Source organism: Cupressus sempervirens, chromosome 10, assembly GCF_028749045.1.
Source record: "Cupressus sempervirens isolate cs-2001-9-10 chromosome 10, ASM2874904v1, whole genome shotgun sequence".
Lineage (NCBI taxonomy): Eukaryota > Viridiplantae > Streptophyta > Pinopsida > Cupressales > Cupressaceae > Cupressus > Cupressus sempervirens.
Genome location: NC_143127.1, coordinates 340557025 through 340582413, shown reverse-complemented (window position 1 = coordinate 340582413; position 25389 = coordinate 340557025). Strand labels below are relative to the sequence as shown.

The 25389-nt window shown below is 31.7% G+C and overlaps 1 protein-coding gene across 12 annotated transcripts in view; it reads left to right on the top strand.

The window, feature by feature from the left end:
* Nucleotides 1–25389, top strand: part of LOC149533980 (uncharacterized) — a 48095-nt gene that overhangs the window by 10459 nt on the left and 12247 nt on the right. For 5 of the 12 annotated variants that reach the window (XM_089803683.1, XM_089803681.1, XM_089803684.1 and 2 more), the window contains 2 exons: nt 18255–18386; nt 18933–19170. In XM_089803683.1, coding sequence (XP_089659809.1) covers nt 18255–18386; nt 18933–19168 — 368 coding nt within the window. In that variant the 3' untranslated portion in view covers nt 19169–19170. Of the gene's footprint in view, nt 1–18254; nt 18396–18932; nt 19171–25389 lie in introns of those variants that run through there. The other 7 variants (XM_089803686.1, XM_089803688.1, XM_089803691.1 and 4 more) reach the window with 2 other exon arrangements.

The window sequence follows — 25389 nt, the reverse complement described above, 5'->3', positions numbered from 1 at the left end:
TCACGGATGTTGCAGATATTCCTACCCATATCCTTGCAATTGGACAGCTCGATCATTTCTTAAAACTGCAAAAGTGATGGCTTCATATTTGGGGATTTACCATTTGCTTATGCTGATAAAAATGTTTTCTCCTCAACAATTTCTATTTCAAATTTAGTGCTTTTCCAAATACATATGTTGGGGAAATATTAATCAAATCTTCTGCAGGAGCTAGCCATTCCCTCTCCATTTAAGTGCCTGCTGTTAGCATTTTTCATGCCTGGAGATATTCTTCTTCCTTCCACGCAATCACCCCATGCTTATCTAGATACAAATAGTATGCGTACATTTGAGCAGCAAAATTTGTGGCACCGATTTTTTGGGATGACTTTTGTGAGAAATATCAATCAAAATCAAACTTAAACTCACAACTCTAACCTTAAAAACTTTGCTCGGCACTTAAAAGTTGCTCGGCACATGAAGGTGCCGAGTGCCAATTTTACTCGGCACTTGATGGTGCCGAGTGGTAGGTTGCTTGGCACTTGAAGAAAAGTGCTTGGCACAGGAAGGTGTCGAGTGCCAGATTTACTCGGCACTTGCTCGACACTTGATGGTGCCGAGTGACAGGCAACAGGGGCCGAGTGAACTCGGCACAAAGAGGAGCTCGGTAGCAATAGATGCCGAGTATGCTCGGCTCCAAAAGAAATGCTCGGCAACAATAGATGTCGAGTAAGCTTGGCTCCAACTGAGAAATTATAACTTAAGAGATTTTAACATGAATGCTTTCACCATTAAAACCAGAGAGCCAAAGCTTTAAGCTTTTAAACAAATTAATCAAATGCAACATACAAGGGAAGATCAATAGATTCAAGTATGCCTACTTTCTTTTCTATTCAAATGAGATTTAAACTATTACAAAACCTAGGAGCATTCGGCTTCAACCAAAAAACCCTAAAAAGTTAAAACTTCAAGCTTTTAATAAACTTTAAACTTTAAACCTTAAACTTACAGCTCTAATGGCTGCATACAATGGTGCCTGGAGCAATCACTGCTTCTACAGGACGAATCTAACAATGACAAATTTACGGAGTGAACAAAGGGAAGCACGTGCAACTGCAAGCACTTACTTCTTTCCTTCTTCCTTCTCTGCTCAACTCTGCAACTTCTCTCTGATCTGCTTGATCTGCACTCTACTAAATGAATGAATGTTGAAACATTCCTTTTGTCACATTCTTCCTTTCCCTCTCAACGTTCAAATTCAAAATTTCACCTACCAAAAATGAATGCCTGCCATGACCTGACAGAGTAGATGGGCGCGGGGCTCAAGGACAATCTGCAGACGTTGACGTTTAATTTCCAACAACTTCCTGTCAGCACTAAGTTGCAGCACAAACAAAACCCCCTTCCCCCATCTGTACAAAATGCCCATTCCACGGCCAGAAGAAGGGTCTATAATGGCCAATTTTTGGTGAGCAATTAAGGCATTTTTATTCTGGTACTGTCCACTCCAGTCGGGGCCTCTACGCGTCAGCCTGCACTAAAACAAAACAAAACGAAACAAAATTTTAGTTTACTTCCCCACCAAAACTCCGAGCCCTACTATCGACCTCAAAATTCATCATTTAATCGCATCTCGAGCATAAAAAATACACTATCTTATCTATAATGGATGTGTCCTGTGTCATATTGCCTACCAAATTTCCAAACTACTTTGAGAAGAAAGATAAAACGGACAAACATTTGGCAGCCAAGGAATTCGCTGATTCAGCATCTCAATTTGTCTCTTTAAAAAGCGTAGGATTGAGTGGGCTGCACAGAAAGCAATCAACTTTCTAATTTCTATTTTAAAATAGAAATATTTTCGTGGTCAAGATATGCTTAGTTGTACTACTAACGTATTCATTTATTATATCCTCTAACCTGATCCGGACAGCATGGATACATGTAATTGCACAATGTATATAATTAAAAAAACCATATATGCATGCCCTAGCCCATAGTCATATGTTCGTTCTCTTCGCTCCCTTCAACTCCATCTGTTGATTGTGATCCATTCTTTCTACAAATCGTACAACAGTTTGCCAAATAAATAGAATGTAAATCATTTTTATCGACAGTCAGGGGATTTGATTGCACAAAAATAAATATAACTCCACCCTGAAAGTCCTGTCCACCCACCGTCAAAATCCATAATTTCTACCACCGAATACACAGATAGTGAAGGTATATGTTGAAACAACATAAACCAATGACACTTATACCTGTTGGTATATGTTGGAAAAAAAATTATGCGAAACAATAATTGTATTCGTACCTCCCTTGCTACAGAGATTTTGTAGGTTGATCAATTTTGTTGTAATTTTGCATTAAAAATGGTTACTATAAGACTGAATTTTCTATTATCACGGATTTACCTATGAGCTTCTTCACACTTGCTATGTTAACTTCAAGTCACAGAGACAGACACTTGATGCAGACAATTGCAAGTAGCAAAGTTATTGAACATTTTGTATGTCTCTTTGCAGAGTTAATTATACGGATTTATTATTATCTATTATTATATTTGATCAGATTTGGAGTAGGACATGTCATTATCTTTGAATTAATAGGAAGATATTAGTATGAATTTGTGTTGGTAAAGGCTCTGATTGAGTTCCTTTGTTCAGGTGGTAGAATGCTCTTCTTTAGAGCTCTTTTTTCAAAAGAGCAGTTGCAGAGTTTCGATGGGAACTCAAAGATTTTTGTGACACTAAAAAATGTGGCCTTATAATGTTTGATACCAGGTCACTTAAAATTTCCATTGGACGAACTGCCTATGGCAATCCTTGGGGGATTACTTGGTAGCCTTTTTAATTACCTTAAGATCTTGACAATTTTAAGCCTCATTAAAGAGTATGTGATTCTCCTCTTCTTTTATTCTAGTCAAGATGGATAATATGATTTCCAATAAAATCTTTGGGGTCACTGAATCTTGCGCAGAATTTTATTGCTCTATGGATAAAAGCATACAAGTACATAGACAAAAACCCAATGCCCACTATTCAGAAAACTCGAAACATTTGATGTTTGCTTAGAAAGAATATCAAGCGTCCAGCTAAGAATCCATCCAACGGATCTCTCCACAATTTTAATAGAGGTAGATGCTTTCCAAGAGAAGTAACATGTTTAACTACAAGAAAATGTCTTGCATACAACCAAAAAGATGATTTATTGCAAATCTTTGTGCCCTGAAATAAGACTTCCTATAATTAAAGTGTGTGTTAGTCGGATTTTTTAAATCATGCAACAAAATTGTATTTCCAGCAAGAATTCCTTCATTGTTTCTTCAATTTAACTTATATTTTGGATTGTAGTATAGAGACCAAAAAAAACTTTAAGAAGGTAGAAAACTTAAATGTGATCCCATTTTCATTTCTCAATCAGAAAACACTTCAAATTAGTCTGAAATTTAAAGGAAAACAAAGCTGCTACATAACAACCCAAACTATTTTTTAAAACTTGAGAAGCTTTTTAAAAAAATGTATAAGTTAGAGAATCAGACATATGTATAATGGTGCTTGCAGATGGAAAGTAGGAAGTACGTGCAGAATATGTACTACAATTGCAAATATAATATGTACTACAATTGCAAAAATGAGAGAAGATTTGAAGAAAATGTGATTTCTATGGGTAGCATCACCATCCAAAAATTATGCCAACATCCTCCTTGCTTGCCCTATAATGGGCTTAAGATGGAAATCCATTTCTAAAGAGTTTGTTGATCCTCTTACGACATGCAAATACAATTACTATGAGCTATGAATTATTGGATACAAAAACATTGTTTCACTCCCATCTCCTACTCCTAAAGTTGGATAAAAATTATATATATATATATATATATATATAAAGACAGAAATAAGTGAAACAAAAACTTCAAGCATGTTTGCACTTGCATGTTTGTAGACATTTGTGCAAAACTCTATGCACATATAGGGCATGTAGACTATTTGCCAAGACTTCTAAAAGAAATGTAGATTTCTAGAGTGAGACTTTAAAAAAATTAAATGGAAGCAAGGTTTTCAAAACCTATGCCAAACTGGGACAATTGTTTAGAGATAAAGTAAACACCTACTAACAAAAGAAATAATGAATCCTTTTGTCATAAAAGTTTGATAGATCGGAAGTTAAGCCATGAATAGTTGTTTTATTTGTTTTACTGACATCATTATTTGCATAATTTCATAAAATCAATATTATAATTTTGTGTATATATTGATTATATGGTATAACCCATCATTTTAATTATCTATTTTTACAAACAATAATGTTGTTTTAATTTTGGTTTAATTTTATAAGTTGTTCTTATTAAATTTATTGTTTGATTTTAGTTTTCATTTATTTTTATTTCAATTACATTTAGTAATGGTCAATAAGATAATAATTCATAAATTATAGAAAAAGTTTATCCATTTGGAGATCATATTATTGTTTTTACATTATTAAAAAATTAAATAAAAATTAGGTTATTAAATTTTCAAAACGGCGAGATGCTAGCAGCGAGATTTCATAGTAGAGGAGGGTGTGGGTTTAGTAGAGGTAAGAGAGGCAAAAGATTCACACAGGGGGGATAGGTTCCACCAACAACCTCTCCCATATGTAGATTTTAATCAACTTAGGAGGAAAGAGATCTTTGACATTTGCAGAGATTCCCAAGCCTCAGGTTCTTCATCTAGATCATTGCCTTAAGAGCCAATTGATCATCATCCATCCAAATCAATTCATGCAGAATGGCTACTCTCATTCATTTCGTCTCCCAATAATAGATCTATTAAAAGACCTAGGCTTTTAACTTTTCCAAATAATATCTCCATTGGAAGGAAAAAGCAAGTGCACTATCCAATGAAGCAGCAAGGGATGGACTCTTCTGGGATGCCATGGCACAGATCTGGGGTTACAAGTAATGTTGATTCCTTTAAGGGAAACTGACATAGACATGAACATGATCGATATTATCTAAAGCTTGGGCAAGGATTGATGATTTGATTGGAGAAAGAAGGAATCTCAATTAGAATAAAACAATGCTTCCCCCATGAAGCCTTCATTTTTGTCTATAATATTTTTTTGATCATTACCTTGAGGTGCATATTGCTCTCCTTAAAGACATTGCATTAATAGGTATGTTTGGCCATAACCTGCTACCATTATCAACTATTTTGGATTGGGCTAGATCCATCTAAGAGGGAGTCAAGGAAGATTTTTTCATTGATTTGCAATGCAATTACTTTATAAGTTTATTTGATTCAATGGCATGTATAGACTCTATGCATAAGCATTAGTGTTTGTTTTATAAAGGGCAAGGATTATTCACCATTTCTTGGATGCCAAATTTTAAATCTAATGATGCCCTAGGCCAATTTAAGAACTTTTGGATCTACCTAATGGCTTTACCATTGGAGTACAAGGATCCCAACATTATTGAAATTATAGCCAATTAGATTGGAATTTTTATCAAGCATGATTTAATCTCCTATGAAAATCTTCAGAGAGATGTTTGAGTTTGTTTGTTACTTAACATGTCTAGGCCCAAACTGACAGGTGTCATGATCAAATCTAAGTGGGATGCCTTGAATCAGCTCATTGTGGTTCAAAGTCCAGAGGTTGTTGACAAATATTTGACTGTTTTAGGTCACTTTACATTGGACCGTTTGCAAGATCAAACCCCAAATGTTGAGATATGTTCTGATCATTCCACAGATCACCTAAAATGTGCATGAGAAAATGCAAAACTCTTCCAAGCATATACGCAGGATTTAGTGGTTTTCGATAAGGTTTTTCTTAGTCAAGGCATGGTTTCTTTTCAAAAAGATTTTATTCCCACTAATGATTTTAGTTTTTTAATTCAAGTTTTGGCATTATTGTGCTTCTTTAGGCACTATTGGAGGAAGAATACAAATGTGAGCACAAGCTCTATGACTACATTATTGTTGATGGGTCTAGATGTTTCAGAGCCTAATGAAATCCCTTCATTGCTGCTGGACATGATAGTGCATGACCTCATCTACCATAACAAACCTCTTCATTTCTTACACATTTTCAATGAATTAAAAGGTAAGAAGATCCCCCAGCATTAACTTTTAAAAGTGGCCACAACTCTGTCAACAACTTTTGCATCTAACTTTATTGATGAAATTGCAATTGAGGAAGAAGTTTATATAAAGGAAATTATTCACTTGGACGATGTAATGTCTATTAATCAATCTAATTGTCCAAATGGGACTCAATTGGTGAATGTGGAAAATACCTAGGGTTTAAATGTAGTATTGGAAGGAACAACTGATTCCTTATATCTAATACCATTCGACAGTTGTCAGATGAATGCTCTCATCCAACCTAAATTGTTAGCATGTAATAATCTTGAAGAAGTTCAAAATTTGAATGATATGAATAATTTGGAGCTTCCTTTAGAGTACTATTAGATCAATGAGTTTGTAGAACCTCACATGAAGACAAGTAATCTCTCTAAAGAAGGCCATCTTTTGAATGAATTGAATATGCAGATGTGATGGATCTGACTGGTAAAGAATTAGAAATTAGTCAACAAAATGGTAATAACATGGATAGAGAGTATTTTGGCTTCTCAATTCATTTGTCATTAGATCAATCCCCTACTATTGTCACCATAGTGGAGAAGACTCCAAAAAAGAGAGGTAGAAATTTGAAATATGAAAAGACAATATTGGAAGTGGATGATGGTATTCAATCCAGTCTTGATGATAAGTTTTCATTAGTCAAAAGATTTGACAAGGAGAATGAGAGGTTCTCCTTGTCAACAATGAAGATCATTATGTGGAACATTAGAGGAATCAATGCCTCTGAAAAAAGAGGTAGAATCAAGCAGTTGCTCAATTCTACAAAAGGAGATATTATTATTCTTCAAGAAACTAAACTATTAGAGAAAATTTTTGATAAGACATTGTCTAAATGGACTAATTGGCTTTCTGTTCATGTAGCGGGGCATGGGGCCTTTAGGGGTTTAGAAATTTTATGGAATGCTAAAGTATTCATGGTCATCTTATTGGGCAAGATTCTAATTGGCAGCTATTTAAAGTTGAACATTTTGATTTGAAATTTCTTCTCTTCAACATATATGGTCCCACGTGTACAAATGATAAGAGGATCCTTTGGGTTGTACTGATAGATTTTATCCAGCAAGAAAGAGAGATGCATTTTATCTTGGGTGCAAATTTCAATGCACTACTATCCATGTCTAAAAAGAAAGGGGGAATTTGTTTGCCTATTAAAACTATCCAAGATTTTTCTTCGTTTGTGGAAGATAATAACTTAAGTGACATTTTTCTTGAGAATGGATTATATACATGGATTAATTGACATATTGGTTTTTTAGAAATTGCTAAGAGATTGGATAGGTACTTGTTTTCACAATCATGGAAGCTATTGAGTTTTAGTTTTAAATCTAAAATCTTACCTTTTGTTGTATCAGATCATTTTCTAGTTCAGTTATTGATATCAAAGAACAACATATCGCAAGGTTTTTATTGGTCTAGTTCTTTTAAGTTTGAACACATGTGGTTCAGGCATCCTAATTTTATTATGCTCTTTAAACAATGGTGGATAAATTCTCTAACCTATAGGGATCCTAAGATGCTTCATTTCTCTAAAAAGCATCATTACATGAAAGGGATGATCAAAGAGTGGAATGCAAAGATTTCCAAAAATATGTTCAAATAAAAACAAGATGTCTCAAGAAAACTTGAGAAGGTAAATTCAGCCATCATTCAAAAAGGTCTTAGTCTGGATTTATACCATAAAAAAAAATCCTTGAAAGAAGAATGAGAGGAGCTTTGCAAAAGGGAGGAGATTTATTGGAGACAAAAGTCTTGTGAACTATGGTTAAAAGATGGAGATAAGAACACGAAATCTTTTCATGAATCTGCAAGAGTTAAAAGGGCTATTAATACAATTTTTTCAATTAAGCTCTCAAAATTTGGTCATCTTATAGAAGAAGACAATGGTATTAAGGAGGAAGGTAATCACTTTTTTACAAATCTCTTGGCTCGCCCCCATTTGGATCTTATGGATGATAGTTTGATTAATGAATTTATTAGTTGTATTCCCCCTCTTATCACAGAAGATCATAATAGGATGTTACTTGCCCCTTTCACATTGGAAGAAATTTAAAAAGTAGTATCTTCATTCCCACCCAAAAAGCCCTAGGTCCAGATGGATTTATAGGTCTTTTTTATAAAAAAATGTTGGGATTTTATTCGTTCTAATTTATTAGCAGTGGTAAAAGAGTCGAGAAGGAATGCCAAGATGATTAGGAGCTTCAATTCAACTAATATTCCAAAAGTTAAGTAGTCAGCCTCTTTTGCTGATCTTACACCTATCTCATTATGCAACATGATTTATAAATTGATTACCAAAGCTATATACATGAGGATCATAAATTGTATTTTTGGTGACTAGTTTTCAGTCATTATTAATGACAAGTCAATTGGTTTTTTACCCTCTTCTCAAGGGATTCGTCAGGGTGATCCGATATCTCGAGTTTTATTTATTCTTATGGATGATGGTTTCAGAAGATTCATCAATAGATCTTCACAATTGGGCTTATGGCAAGGAATTTTGATTCCTCATACATCTATTATAGTTACCATTCCTGTTTTGCTGAGGATACTCTTCTTTTTGGTAAGTTAACTGTAAAGGAAGCTACACATATTAAGTATGCCTTGGACCTATATTCAAAAGTTTATGCTTAGATAATCAATGCCAACAAATCTAAAATTTTTGTTTTCAACACTAATGATGTAGTAGCACAGAGGATTTCTTCAACTTTGGGCTTCTTTGTGGTTCAACTCCCGTCAGTATATCTAGGCATCCCTTTTTTTATGGGAAGCAACAAGATGACTTTTTGGCTTCCTATCATTGACAGAATTGGGGCTAGGATCTTAGCCTAGAAAGCTAGATGGTTATCTTTGTCAGGTCATATTTTGCTAGTTAAAGTTGTCCTAATAACTATCCAAAACTATTACTTGTCAATTCTTAATGCTCCCTCTTCTATAGTCTTGCAAATCCAAAAGATTATTTGAGATTTTATATGGAAAGGAAATTAATTAGATAAAAAGAAGCTTCCTCTTGTTTCTTTGCTTGAAATGGCTCATGACAAGGCATCTAGGGGTGTTGGGTTGCATGATATTGCTACTATAAATAAGGCTTTGGAGGCAAGCTTGTGTGGAAAATGTATATGAAATCTGATGCAAAATGGTGTTCAATCATGCAAGAAAAATACTTAGATCCTCCAAGTCTTGTCAGAATCTTTACTTTGTCTAATCCTCCTTTAGGTTCAGCCATATGGAATTTTATGATGTCTTCAAAGGATATTGTTTATAATTATGTTACTTGGGAAATCCATGGTGCGGAGAAAGTAAAATTTTGGGAAGATTCATGGAATGGATTCCCCCCTCTATGTAGACAAGAAAAGTTGGATGAAGCACACCAAGTCCTAAAAGCTGAGTGGGGCTCCTCTTTTTGGGTTTATGTTTTGGTAGTTGAAATTAATTCAAGAAGTGTTATGTGGAAAGAACCTCCAACACATCTTATTCAGCCAAGTATCCTTTGTTTGAGGGACTTTCTTGTTGAAAGAATTGTTTTTGTTTCTAATAGGGAAGATATAGTTAGATGAACCCAATCCAAAGGTGGTGATTACTCAATTTAGGAAGGTTATTATTGTCTTCGACAAATAGATAATTCAAGCAAGAAGTCTAGAGCTTTTTCCTTTTGCTGGAACTCTATTGTGTTGCCGAAGGCTAGATGTTTTGCTTGGCTAGCCCTTAGAAAAAGGATACTCACTAGCAAACGGTCGTTCAGGCTAGGTATTGCTGAATATTTTGTTTGCAAATTATGTAACAAGGAGCTGGAAACTACATATCACCTTCTTCTTCAGTGTCCTTTTGCTTATCAATGTTGGGTTTTTGTGTTGAACAAGCTTCAAATGTCTTTACCTCTTCTAAAATGTCTTTGGGTCCTATTTCAATCTTAGCCAGATGTGTTTTTGGGATCTCTATTTACATGTATTTTGAAGTGCATCTCGATTGTTGTGGTATGGGCCATCTGGTTGGAGCACAACAAGATCATTTTTTGTAATGAAAAATTATACGTAGAATCTGTGGATTGAGAATGCAATTTCAGAAAGAGTGAGTGCAAATATATCCAATTGTGTGAATAGTTTTTCAGTATCTTCTTGGGATTATCTACTTTTAAAATTGTGGAAAAAAATAAAGTTGCCTCCAATTTTATCCCCAAACTGGAATTCTAATCATCAATCAAATCGACTTCATATCAAATAGTCTCCACCTTCTAGAAATTTTCTAAAGTTAAATTTTGATGGTTGCTCTCATGGGAACCCTGGTAAGTTAGGCTTGGGTGCTTGTATTAGGAATTGGCAATGTGAAGTAGTTGCAATCGAAGTAGATGTTTTACCAAATTGCACTAAAAACCTTGCAGAAGCTCAAGCCCGATTGGCATGTCTAGTTTTGGCTAAGAGATGTAATGTTTCCTCCATCCATATCAAAGGTGATTCTTAGGTAATTATAAATTCTTTTGCCTCTCGCTGTCTTCTCATGCCTGGAAACTAACCTATATCCTTAAACAATGCTGGGATTTAATTGACTCTTTTCATGCTACTTGTTTCTCTGGTACTCTGAGGAAGGGCAATACACTAGCTAATTGCCTAGCTAATCTTGGTTGTGAAGGCTCCATATTTGAATCTTGTCATTCAAAGGTTATTTTTTTGAAATTCCCATGCTTAGTAGAGTGTCATATTTGGGACTCAGAGAAGATGAATGAAGCTTTATAGAAACTAGTGCAATAGTTGTTTGATGCACTTATCACTTATTTGGCTATTAGTTTTCACACTTTTTGTGCATGAGGATTCATCTCTTTGCTGAAAATGGAAAGTATGGAGTTGGGCTTCATGGTTCATGTCCCAAATGTTGATTTGGATGGTATTTTTCTATTTCACAAATGCTCTGATTAGATAGGCAGTTCAATGTTCTCTTGATTTTAGTTAAATCTTTCAAAAAGAGAGGCTGATTGACATAATTGGACCTTGGTCATTGCAAAGTATTTGTATATACCATGTTTTGGGAACTCTTGCTCAATGCAGAGTAATTGTATTTCACTATAGGTATGCATGGTATAACCTATTAGCCTTTAGCACTTTTGTACTTTGGCAAGGATTCAGAGTTTTCTTGATAGTTCTTTCTTTAATGAGCCCTTGAACTAGTTTATTAATAAATATGATATTTAAGTGGCTATGTAACCTTTTGTTAAAAATAAATAAATTATATGAATATATGTTTAATTTTTATTTATACTATATGAAGTAAAATTTATGATTTGTTAGAGATCATTTTTCAATCTTTCATAGTGGAAGTCAAAATAATATTAAAAAGTCTTTGAAACTAACAAATTTTAAAAGAATGATTGAAATTATTAATATATATGCTTTTGTATATTTATTCTTTGTACTAGGCCAGAGTGCTACAAGATAGAGCCTCTAATGGAACACCAAAACTCCTCAAATAAGTTGACAATTTTTCCCGTCACATTCAACTATTATTCAAACTTAGGAAAGGCAGGAACTTTGGCACTTGCATTGCTTGTTGTATGTACTTTAGGTTCAATGGAAAATATATCATCCATTCGATGATATTAATGCTTCTATCTTTTAATAAGTTTTCTCTCTCCAGTGTTGTGGCCTTTCTATTTGACTTGGTAAGTCAATATTAAGTTGTTCTTATAGTCATGTATCTTAATGTTCTTTAGTATAATTGTATATTAATTGATAATTTTTTTTTAAATATTATCGATGATCATTATCAATGCTATTATTTTGATTAAATATTAATTATTATTTTTTTATAATATTATAATATATAATTAAGATAAATAATATAATTTCAATTATAATATTTGATGATTATATTCTTAATTGTAATAATAACTATTTTTAATTAATTATTTTATTTTATATATAATTTTTGTTTCATTGAATCAATTGAATTATAAATATTTTCTCATTCTTTGATTATGTAATCTTATACTTAATTCTTTTTATTATATTTTTTTCTCGAAAATGGGATATTACAATAAGATTGTATTTTCAAAATTTTAAAGCTAAGTATGCTAAACTCTGCTACATGTGCTATCTATTATATAGAAGGAAACAACTTTCGGTGCTCCATAGAAAACACACAGACAGTATTCATGTCTAGTGGTTTCTCTAATTAGATACAACTTGTTAAAATATGAATTAGAAAATTTAGACTTTTTAGAGTGATTACTAAATATAATTTAAAAAAAAAAACAAATGGCAAGAAGTGTATATATAAGTATATAAAGAAAAGAAAAAAGTAAAGATAGGTACAATAAGAGAAAATGGCAAGAAAGCCATCAATATTTGTGAAGAGAAGAAAGAGTAAGATTAGTAATATATGCATTAGCATTCACAACATCCATCATCTAGTCAACATTTAGATACATTAACTTTATCCAATTTTAGTACTTTTGAGATACCATGAAACTCTGTCAGATTAGGAGAATCCTGAAAGAGTGAAATGCAATATCCATCACATGCCAAGTTGGCAAACATATCAGCCAAAGCATTACCCTCTTGATAAGTATTACAAATATGGAAGTCATGAACTTGGTGTAACGTAAACCAAGCTTTTAGAAGAACATAAAGCAACTTTCTATTAGGACAAGATGTGGAAATGGTGGCTTGAATAATAATCAGGAATCACTTTCAATAATCAAATGTTTAAAACCTTTGTAAAGAGCAATTTTGAGACCTAGCAACAAAGCCATAGATTCAGAGTGATTGTTTGTTGAATTTGGTAGTGATATTGAATACCCCAACAAAAAATTACATGTGTGATCTCTAATGACAAAACCAAATATAATTCTATTAAAAGTTTATCTTTCTCAATTTTTATGGCAATATTCTATCCACCCCTGAATTTATTCAAATGGTGGATGTGAAGTCTTGCTAGTATACTGCACATTTTCTTCTATGACGAGGACTATATTTTTCTCAGTAAAAAGTGTTTACCTAGATGTATATGGGACACAATTTCCATAACGTTGATTTAGTCTTTGTTGTGATATTTTTTCTGCTTGAATAATTATTTTTTATAACAACCATAAATTTTAACTATAAATATAGTATATGTTGTGATACATGGTAGAGATAGAGAAGGAATATGGGTCTTACATTAATCAAAGCTTTTCTCTTCACTCATGTGTTATAGGACTTTCTGATTTTAATTCATGACACTTAATGTTAACATCTATTTAATGGGATTGGGGGTCTATGTTGTGCAAGTTTGTGTCTTGTGTGAGTTTTTAAAGTATTTATTATTTATAGTTGTGGACATTGGTATTTGATAGCCTAGTGTCAAGTGTTTTTTTTTACTCCGTGGCATCTTTGGTGTAGTAAAAGAATGTTTTTGTTCATTTTTGCAAAGTTGGTGAAGAATTGAAGATTTCTGCATTAAAATTCTAAATAAGCTTAAGAGATATACTCCCTATGGCCATGGACATGAAATGTTTTGCATTTCTATTTATTATTATTGAGATAAAAATGCCAATCACTAGATGATTGCATAAATTAAATATTGTAGATGGCAATGACTCCAACTAAGCTCTTGTTATATTTTAATTTATGATTTTTTTTGTTTTATTTGAAAAAAATAGTCTTTTATGGGTAGAAGAAACAAAATTATTGTTTAATTATTTTTATTTAAATTATTTAAATATTTTATAGATTTATAATAATCACTAAATTCAATTATTATACATTTCATTAGTTCCTAATATTGTTGTATTGAATTTTAGATTTTAAAAATAAACAAAAGAAAACTATTTATCTAAAATTTCATTTATTTAATAAAATATAATAAGAAAGAAAATGATTTAATCTAGTTATTATACATTTCATTAGTTCATAATACTAATATATTGAATTTTTAAGTTTTTCAAATAAAAGAATCTATTTATCTGAAATTTCATTGATTTAATAAACATTATAAATAAAAATGATTGAAAAATAAACAAAAATAAAATCCAAACTTTTAACATGAATGGTATGACTGTTAACGCTTAAAAACCTTTCAGTGAACACCTTCTTTCTAGAAAGAAAGACTAGAACAAAAGATGCTCATTTTATATTATGTATTAAGAATATTGTAGATTGTGTGCAATAATTTTCTAGGGCAACGTGGACAAGATTGTTATTGTTTGTACATTTTTACTACTTAGGTACAAGTTATAATTTAAAAATATTGTGAACTCTTTCTTCTTTTAACTTGTTTCCTTTAATTTTGCTCATCTCCTTGTGATTTTTTGAAAATGTTCGTCAGAGGCTTATTATTTCTCTATTAATCACAAATTAGTTTGACATAGAAGAAATTCAACAATTGGTTCCTGGTTCGGTGAGTCACCTTATTGTTGTCTAACAATTTCGTAATTATTTCAAGGTCATTTCTTTATACTCATTAATTTTATTGCTTTATGGCTAACCTTTTTAGGAGAAGATTTCTATGCTTGATGGTAAAAAAGTAACACCAAATTTAGCTTATTGTACTTGCCGTATGCTAGTACTATTGCATTCACTTTGCAAGATTAGTGAATTAGTTTAACATCAATCCACCAATCACAAACAATGATTTTTTAATTATTAAAATATTTCTAAAGCTTTGCTATTAATATATATATTTTATATTTTATAAAGAAATTATGATTGGTTGAATAGATTTTGTGTTATAGGAGCCCTTTTTTCAGAGGTTCTCGATATTGCAATATTTTCGGCTAAAATTTATGATAGAGAATATGGTTATTATAAATTGTGAAGTTATTTTGCACAAAATCAAATAGTATATTGAATTAATATGATTAATAATTTTTCTCCACATTAAACCTCTATTCAATATTTTTTACTAAATACTAACACTACAGGTTACTGTTTTTTAACACACTCATCCTAAATTCTAAAAAACCTTTTAATAGTATTATAAATTCTAAATAGAAACCCTAATTATAGTTAAATATTCAAAATATTCAAATAACGAAATAAAAAACAAAACCTAATTTTGTCTACGACTCATTTATTTAAATTATTATATTATTATTTTAATTAGTGTAGTATTATAAAACAAAATCAAAATTATATAATAAATTATTTATTATAAATAATTTTTTTACTATAATTATAATTAACAACAAGTACATGCCACTACGTGACACTTGTTAAATTTTCATATCCCCTCACTCATTTTTTATTCTCCCGTCGTTGTTGCACAAAACTATAACTTGTATTAATCTTTGTATCTATGTTAGTTGAGCATTTTGTTTGTAGTTTTCTTCCATGTGATTTTTTAGCCTTTAGATTAAAAGAAAAATTCCAATTTGTAGAACTCTTTCCTGCTTTTGAAGCAGGCATATGCTACATTTAGTGGGTCTACATGTGGATTTATGCACAATGACACGTTTTGATTTTGATTCTCTAACAAGAATACATCTATTTCTATATCAATACACTTACGCCCATCTAAGTGTGTGTACCAGCTTCTAGCTTACACATTCTTATAGATTTTTTTTCGCATATATATGGTTCAGTTGCACAAATTGGAGACTAACACTGATTTATACAATGTATTCTTATTTCCCTTAGGGGTCTTCAAATGTTTAAGTGAATTTATCTATGAAATATTATAACACACATATTTAACTCATAGACATCGTCATAACCAATTTATAGTAGGAGAAAAATAAATAGTTTAATACTATTTTGTTGGTTTAGCGTATCGAAAGGGTGACTTCTTATTTTTGTTTTTGATTAAAGGAGGGAGGAAAAGGGTCCTAAACCTAGGGAAGAAAAGAATATAGATCGTCTCTTCTCTGAGCCATTATAACCAAGCCTTAGACAAGACCATCCTAAAACTTTGTGTTAGAGAATCACCAACATACAAAACTTAATTAAAAACCAGAGTTATAACTACTAATGCTAAAGTCTAACTTATCAGCCAAAATATTGTTGATAATCACAAAAAAAAGGAGTCATAGAGTACTATGGATTAACATAATTTAATTTGAACATAACAGTATTGTCCCAAGATTATGAGTAGGGACATAGTAACCCACATCAAAGTTAAAGAGAACAAACAAAATATTAAAAAAAAGAGAACGGGAAACCCAAGGCTAAGAAAGCTAGGCGTGCTTTATATTCTCCCTGTCCTCGACCAGGTACCTATAGTCTTCCCTCGAGTTGTGTGCTTTTCATTTCCACTGGAACATTGTTCTTCTACATTCCAACTTTTTAAGTTTTCTATGATCAATAACAATACCAAAGACAACCTTCCACAACATCTCTATCTGGACTCTGCATAAAGTTGAAATGGCCACACCCATTTCAATACCAGGTAACATTTCTTATTTTTGTTGAAGTTGACTAATGTTAAACCTATAAAATAATAGAATTTATTTTCATTGTCTTTCCATAGTGAATAAATCATTATCTACAATACTTTAAACTATAAATAATGCCAATGCCAAAAATTCTACACTGATACTAGCAACTCATTATAAAATAATATATCTGATCTGTAGCATCCTTACATTAGAATTTCCTTCACCAAAGTAACTTGAAATAAAAGGCTGATCTTTTGTTTCTTCAAACTACGAATTAGAATTTTCTTTGGATGAAAAACACAAATGGTCATATCATAAAAACTTTGATATTCAGTACCATACTCTTGGGGTTCACATAATCTCATCTAGCTTTCTTACCCCAATAAACAATTGTGTGTAAAGTATTTTATTTGATAAAATACTATGTACCTACCAAGTGCACACAATTTTACAATACTTCTGGTAGAACATTATGTACCTACAAAGTGCATTTTCTATAAGTTTTCAATGTCTCCAGCTCAGAATGAAAGGGATTTTCTTATAAGTTTTCAATGGCACCAGTTCAGATTAAAATGAATAATTTGATCCTTGCTTTTTAGCAATGAGGATTCCTTACTGGAGTGAACGACCACTTTGTTCCTTTTTAAGTTCTTTGACCATTTGTTTCATAATGGCTTCTCAAATTGAGCAAAAGGATTTATGTCTATTGTGCTTCACAGAAACCTTAATAGTCAATCCAATTCATGAAGATGTGAGCAATTCTGTCCAACTTAGCGTTTATAATGTTTTAGTAGTCATTCAATTTCATTGATCAACTATACATAATATAATTATGAATTTTTAGAGTATTTAGTGCAATTATATATTAGATCCCTTACGTACCAATTATTAACCATTTCACTGAATATTTTGGAAGATTGAAATTTTATATGAAGTATATAATTAATAGAACACATTTGAAGCTTTTCTCCTAATTATAAGAAAATTAATACAAACATTTTTGTGATATTGCTATCAGGATTTCACGGTGTGATTTTGAGTCAAACTCATTGACCCATGTTTCACGAGTAGTGATTCAACATGAATCCATCGCTCATCAGAATAAATGGAACACTGCAAAATTATATTAGAATTAAAAAGAGATTTTTTTGAGCCCACTAGGTGCAACCCTAAAAGATAAAACTGAATGCCCAATTATTATTTTCTAAAAACTTTTTCCCAAAAGCAACTGCTGAACTACTATGGACTTTAGCCCGTGAAAGATGTTAGACATAGTCAACAACTACACCCAGGCTGTTATAACTGAATTGTCTATCTGTCACACATTTCCTATTATGTTGCTAATAGATATGGATGATGTCCTGGATACTAGGTCATGTAGCCTTATCATCTTAGCCTCTAGAAACATCTTTTATTAATGCCCTCATCTCATAGGCTCTCTCTATATAGAGGCCATTGCATAGGTTGTAATCAATCAATTTGTGAATAAAAATTTATTTGAGGTGTTGTTGTTATATTCTGTGTTGTTTATGTTTTCATCATGGTATTAGAGCAAGGTTTAGCCAAGTTCAACTGGAGATTCATTTAGAAATTCAGCTAGAAATATTGCTAGAGGGTTTTGTTGCAGGCAAATATATTGCTGGAAATGGTTTGTTTGCAGGGCTGATATATTTTTGGAGTGATAATTTGTTGTAGGGCTGTTATGCTTTTGGAGTATTGCTAGATTTTTTTGAAAGCTGATTTTTTTGCTAACATGGGTTCTTCAAATGAAATTTTGCCTATCTTTGATGGAAGTGGTTTTGCAGATTGGAAGATTGCAGTTAAGAATGCTCTAAGAGAGAAGACTTTATGGAGGATAGTAAATAAAAAAATTGGGGAACCTCAACAAACTGATAGAGAAAAGGAGTTGTGGAAATGCAAGTTGGAGCAAGCTAGAGGTATTATTGGTAAAGCTTTGAGCCCCAATCTAAATAAAAGATTTGTTGATATTGATAACCCAATAGAGCTGTGAGAGACTTTAGAAAAAGATTATAAAGATGCAGACATTGCTAGCTTGTTCAGTATAGAAGAAAAATTGATGAATTTAGATACATATGATTTTGGAAAAATGTTTGATTACTTCAATGAAGTTACCTTTTTAAATGCCCAACTAAAAAAAAAAAGGTGTTGAATATGCAAAAAAAGATTTTCAGTTGATTGCAATGGTTGAAAGTAAGCTTCCCTAGCCATATAAAGTCTTTAAGGAATCCAGGAAAAGGGTTCTTCAACTAAATCCCAATACCCCCCAGCAAACTTTTGATCAATTTTGCAAATCTTTTTTAGATGAAGAAGTTCAACTTATTAAAGAAGGGCATATTAAGAAGAATCATGCATATACAACCAAAGGTAAATTTTTTAGAAATGATGAAAAAAAAATTGGAAAAGAAATAATAAATTTCGAAATCATAAAGGTTCTAATCATTTTTTTAGAAATGATGGTGCAGAAAAGCAAGCTGGAAGAAAGCCATTCATTTGCAGGTATTGTGGAGGTGAGAATCACATGGAGAAGTTTCGTTTGAAGAAGAGGGACAATGAAAGGCAAAAATATAAGCCCGAGCAAGAAAGGTTTAAGGATGGAAAGAAGGATAATGTAATGCCTCGCCAAGGGATCCAAAGAATTTCACTAAGTTTGCCAAACAAATTTTTCTTTTTAAACATAAAAGATAAATCATTGACATGATAGCGGAAGCAATAGCAACAAATAAAATGAAAGTAAACATAACATAACATAACAGATTACATTCTTTAAAGATCCCTTAACGTTGAATCACATCTAATTATAACTATTCATCTAACATCACATCCTTATGAAATAACAAGGATACATCCAACATTCTTAAACCATATACAAGTGTCCTTTAAGTAATTACATTTTAGTTAGCTCAATCATCCCCTATACATGTTACAGTGTATGAAGGGCTTAAAAGAATATACATCTAAAAAAATAAAGTACATCATCATACTAACTCTAATCCATGATGCAATAACATAATGAAACCATAAACCATACATGATACATCATCACAAAAGATATAAACATCCATTCTATAATACAACCATATATCACAAACATAACTAAGTGCACGGTTCCTCCCAACCGTAAATAGCATCGTTAGACCATCGTGGATCCTAGCCATCTCTCCGTGCATAACATTCCAAAGCACCGAAGAGATCATCAGTATTAACATAGTAGGAATGTCACTCCTAAAACATCCTACTAACATGCAAAGTAAAGCATAAAGTAACATAATCTAAGATATGCAAATCATCAATATAAGAAACATACCAATAAATACATCCATCATAATGTATATCATCTATCATAATGATCCAAGAACAGAATGAAGATAAATACCAACCAAGAATACTCCAGCCATGGTGTCTTGGATGGATCTCAAATGATAAGAGTGGAAAACACTACCACCCGACCACGTGGAACCTAAATGGTCCACTTCCATCATGCTAAAGAGATAATCTCAAGTCCCAAACAGGCTATCAGAATCACATAGCATAAATACTCTCTAAAGCTAGGAATCCTAAAAGTATACTAACTCAAAGGTTCCATCACACAAAACTGACATCTAATTCTCAGAGGCACACAATGACATGTAGGAAACCTACTCTGCAAGCGGGGAAGTGTCATCACATTTATCACGTACAAGTTACTCTGGTAGTTAGCTAAACTCCACGGGTCCATACTGATCTCATGCGGCCACTAGTATCCTCTCATACTGACGAGGCATGCTATGGAATGCAAGGTCACAACCATGCGTTCTCTCTACTCCCATCTTAGTCTGTACAAGCACTCGAGGCATGTGTGAGAACCAAAACAATTATCTTTTTAGGTTCATTTAATTCCCATTTTAGTGTGTAAATGTTATCACTTATTAACCAAACTTACAATGAGTTACCCTGGCAGCCACTTAGGGCCTCGACCCACATTGCAAGCTACTTCCCGACACTACAAGTAGATAACCTACCCTAAGCTCACGGAATCATGAAATCACCCCAGTCATATACAAGCAACTAGAAAGAAATACCAAAAGATAATCCATAAAAAGAATCATCAAATATCCACAATATAAGCATCAAATATCCATAATAAGAATCATCAAATCTCCATGGGCATCTGAAAAGCTTCGATAGAAAATCATGACCACAACAGTTCTCTATTGGCAACTGAAGGCATCACTGATAATCATAAGTATCCATTGGTTCTCAATAACCAAAATATATCTCAAAATAAATCACAATATCCATTGGTTCTCAACAACGAAAATATATCTCAAAATAAATCACAATATCCATTGGTTCTCAACAACCAAAATTTATCTCAAAATGAATCGCAATATCCATTGGTTCTCAACAAGCAACCCAGAATATCTCAAAACCATACTGATTGAAGACTCCGAAATGGTTGAGTCAAAACATGTCACAACATGACATCATCAAGAAATAAATCCACTTTTCAATCCCATCATGGTGACTGGAAAGTAATCGAAGGATAACTGATCGATGACTCAAAAATGATTAGCTCAAGTGTCTCATACATATACATCTCAGCCTCACACATGAAGACTGATGAACAATAACAATCAGTAAATACAAACATTACATAGAGCATACGATCACATCACCATGGTTGGGTTTATAAAGAGCGAGACCAATAAGATCAACATACCATCACATCCCATAACCCCCGAGCCTCTGGTAACAACCTAAGACTGGTCAACACTAGTCAACCCAAAAATCCAAAACAAGAAGCATAGAGAATACATGATGCAAACACATGTTTTGGTTTACTAAAATCATTAAGTGTAGAAGTTTTAGTTTTCTATTTGCAAGTATACTTCAAGTCTATAGGTTTTAGCATTTGACCTACACGTCTACCCATTTGTTTCCCCGATAGCATTATCCTTCTATTACTTTAAAATAATATTCTAAGAATAGTTTAAGGATAAATATACTTTACTCATTAAACTGATCATCATTGACTTTTAATTAAATTGCTCTCTTTATTTAACTATAATCCAAATTCTAATTGATTAACTCTTATTTTAAGGTTACTTCAACTTCCAACATAAATCAAGGATCATTATTCGTTAAAATATAAGAAAGCCAATTATCAATCTTCGAATAAGAAGATTATAACTTTATTAAAATAATCAATTAAATAAATTAATTAACATAGGTACACATCCATGGTCCTTTATCATTTAATAATTTTCAATTCAATATTACTAAGTCTCACCATTAAAACATCTAAGGTCATTATTCAAGTCATCAGAATAAGACCTATCAACTTTGATATCAATATTTTTACAATCTCATTAACAGAATTATATCAATTAAATCTCTATTACATAATTATTAATTAAATCCAATTAACCCTAGTTAATTGATTTAATTAATAATTACACAACCATACCATCAACCCAATGAATATCAGTTGGCTAATAACTAACTATAATTTGTACGTTGAAAGTCAATTATAACTCAAATCTCTAATATTCATAGATTAATAATAACTTGTTAATAACACGCTATATTGGAAATCTTAATAATAATTCTGTAATGACTACATTCGTCATTCTTATATGAATACTAATGTTTCCTTAATTAATAATTAACCATAGTTCCATAACCTATATTTTGATGCATTTATATTCCCAATAATATAAGGATAACTAACATTATCTAATAATTACTTTAACCTTTCGTCTCATATCCCCTGAGATTATCTAAACCAATTATTATAACTTATTGCTATACTTCAATTATTACTAATCTCAAATTGAATTTAATCAAATTACTTGATAGTTATACTAACTATACATATAATTCATTAATAATTGCTAACCTCAACAATTATTAATAAATAATAATCCCATTAATAATTTCATTATTAGAATAATCAATATTTAAATTAGATTCATCGTTCATTCAATCATTCAATGAATATCAAGTAAACATTAATATCACTAGGAAGAATTGTTCTTTTAAAATCATCTATAATTTTCTCAAATTTCCATTCGTGAGAATTCAAAAACTATTTGGGCAACTTCCCTATTTCAATTGCAACATTTTTATTAATCTTATTTACACTAAATCATTACTTAAATAAAATTCTGTTAATATATATATATATATATATATATATATATATATATATATATATATATATATATAAAATTAATACTTCATTATACTAACAAAATTGAATTACAATATTATATGTGTGTGTGTGTGTGTGTGTGTGTGTGTGTGTGTATTCATTTATACACATATATATATACATATAATAATATTTATTAACTTCATATATATAAATATTGAATTCAAAACATAATATATAACATATGAGTTTTTTTTAATAAAATAACATAATATACTATATGCCTTTCTTAACATTGGCACGGGTTACAAACAGTACTGCCACTGCGTTAATGGATGCACGACAATGTCTGCGGAAGCCTGCGTCAGCTGTGGTTGCAGCGCCGTCCCGTACGGGAGGCCTGCCGCGGCACTGCCATTGCAGTGACCGTCATGTAGCCTTTAATGGCTATCGGCGGATTCACTGTCGTGGATAGTGACCGCCGGTGGGGGTGGGGGGGTGACTACCCGCCCTCACCCAAGTTTTATATATACGTTTTTTCAAAAATGCTTAATCATAAGCGACCCGTATTCAGTAGTCGCAATTTTTGTTTAAAAAGCAATATTTAAAAAAAAAACATATATATATGTATATATATATATATATATATGTATATGTATATATAGATATATGTATATGTATATATATATATATGTGTGTGTGTGTGTGTGTACAAATCGTTAATTAGTATTACATCATTGTGTGTGTGTGTGTATACATATACATATACATATACATATATATATATATACATATATATATATATATATATATATATATATATATATATATATATATATATATATATATATAAGTATGCTGATTTTACATATATTTAGAAAGAAAACACACACACACACACACACACACACACACACACACACACACACACACATATATATATAAGTATGCAGATTTTACATATATTTAGAAAGAAAACACACATATATATAACTTTAAATAAGAAGAGTTTTCAAATTCTTTGAATTAAGAATTTTCTCTTTAAAATAATTGTTCTGTAAATCTAACCATTAATTTCTCTAATAGGTTTGACTATAGAATTAGAAACCCTCTTCAAATCCATTAATCAATTTGATTCTAAATCGAACCCAAACTCATTTCAGATCTAATTTCTCCTTAATTGGATCTAGGGTTTTCTATTGTTTTCTTCTCAACCAAATAAATTATCTAGATTCCAATTTCAAATTATAGATTCAATCATAGAGAAGATTCAGGCACATATAACAGACACGATGAAGACAGGAAGAGAAGGAGTGCAAAAAGAATATGCGAATATCACGAGTGCACCTGGACACTGATGCTAATTTTGCCATGCCTCAAAAGTCCATAGGAAATCCCTTCCTTCTTCATCATTCTCAATTCCTCCAAGATCCAAGCCAACCGAAATTCCCACGTGATTAGAAGTGCTTGAAGAAGCATTGGAGCATGTAGAAACATATGAGCATGTAGAAGCATATGAGCTTCTCAAATGCATGTAAGCTTTGAAGCTTCCATTTAAGCTTGTCGAAACACACTAAGAGAGCCTCTATTTAAAGGCCTCTATGATGCATCTAGAATGTGTCTAGAAACAACTAGAAGATAAGCATGACAACCAAGCATGAGTCTTCTCCAACCTTCTAGATGAGTCATAAGGTTGTAGACACCATGTGCTCAAATAAAATGCTAACTTCTAAGTGTAGACAACTTGTGCATTCTTAGAGTGCAAATTCCTGTGTTGTCTACATGACAACTTTCGAGAATTTTCCAACTCCTATGTGAGCAAATATTAAAATAATGCACAATCATTAATATAATATTTACTTTACTCTTTCCAATTTAATTTATTTATTATTAAATCTCATGCACTAACTTTAATATCTCCGCTTGTTTTATCTTAATATATTTATACTTTAATCATGTGCACACATCATGCAACCTTTAATCTTTTAATAATTTAAATATATTTTTCCCACTTTAAAATTTTCATTTTCAAAACTTAATTGCTAAAATATTTATTAGCTTTAATAATAATATTATTTAGTCATTTATTTAAAAATGAACTCCAATATATATTATTAAAATAAATATTGTCACATTCCAACTTTTAAAATTATAACTTTTATCTTCATATTTAATTATTTTATTTAATTAATTTCTTAATTAATTAAATAAAATAAATATTAAAATATCATATTAATTTTCCATTAAATTAAACCATTAATTAAATTTTTTAATTAGGCTTAATTAATAGAAAATACATCAAAGACTCACAAGGTAAAAATATGAAAACCCATCATAGCCAAAATACATACAATATCAAACCAAGGGTTAATATCGTGAATTACATCATCCAATGTATTCGGAGGGTGCTTAACTCAGATACTTGTCCTAATTTTCCAATTAGAACAAATGGCTTAAAGGGTTGGGATTTGGACTTGAGAATTTATCTCCCCTCTCTTATCATTGAGATAATGTAATAGGGTACGCTCATCCTGGCAATTCAGGGAAGTCGATACCCGGTACCTACAACTTGCATAAAAACCATGCATGTATAAGCACAATGTATACTAAACTAAACAAGCAATGGCAGGAAGTGGTGCATCGTGTAGATCCCGACTAGCAAGTGACTATGACTCCCTTCCTTAACCACATCAGACACGCCATACATAAGAGCAAACACACACACCATACACATGCAAGTATGGGGTAAGTATCCATAAGAAAACACATGTGACAATAAATCATCT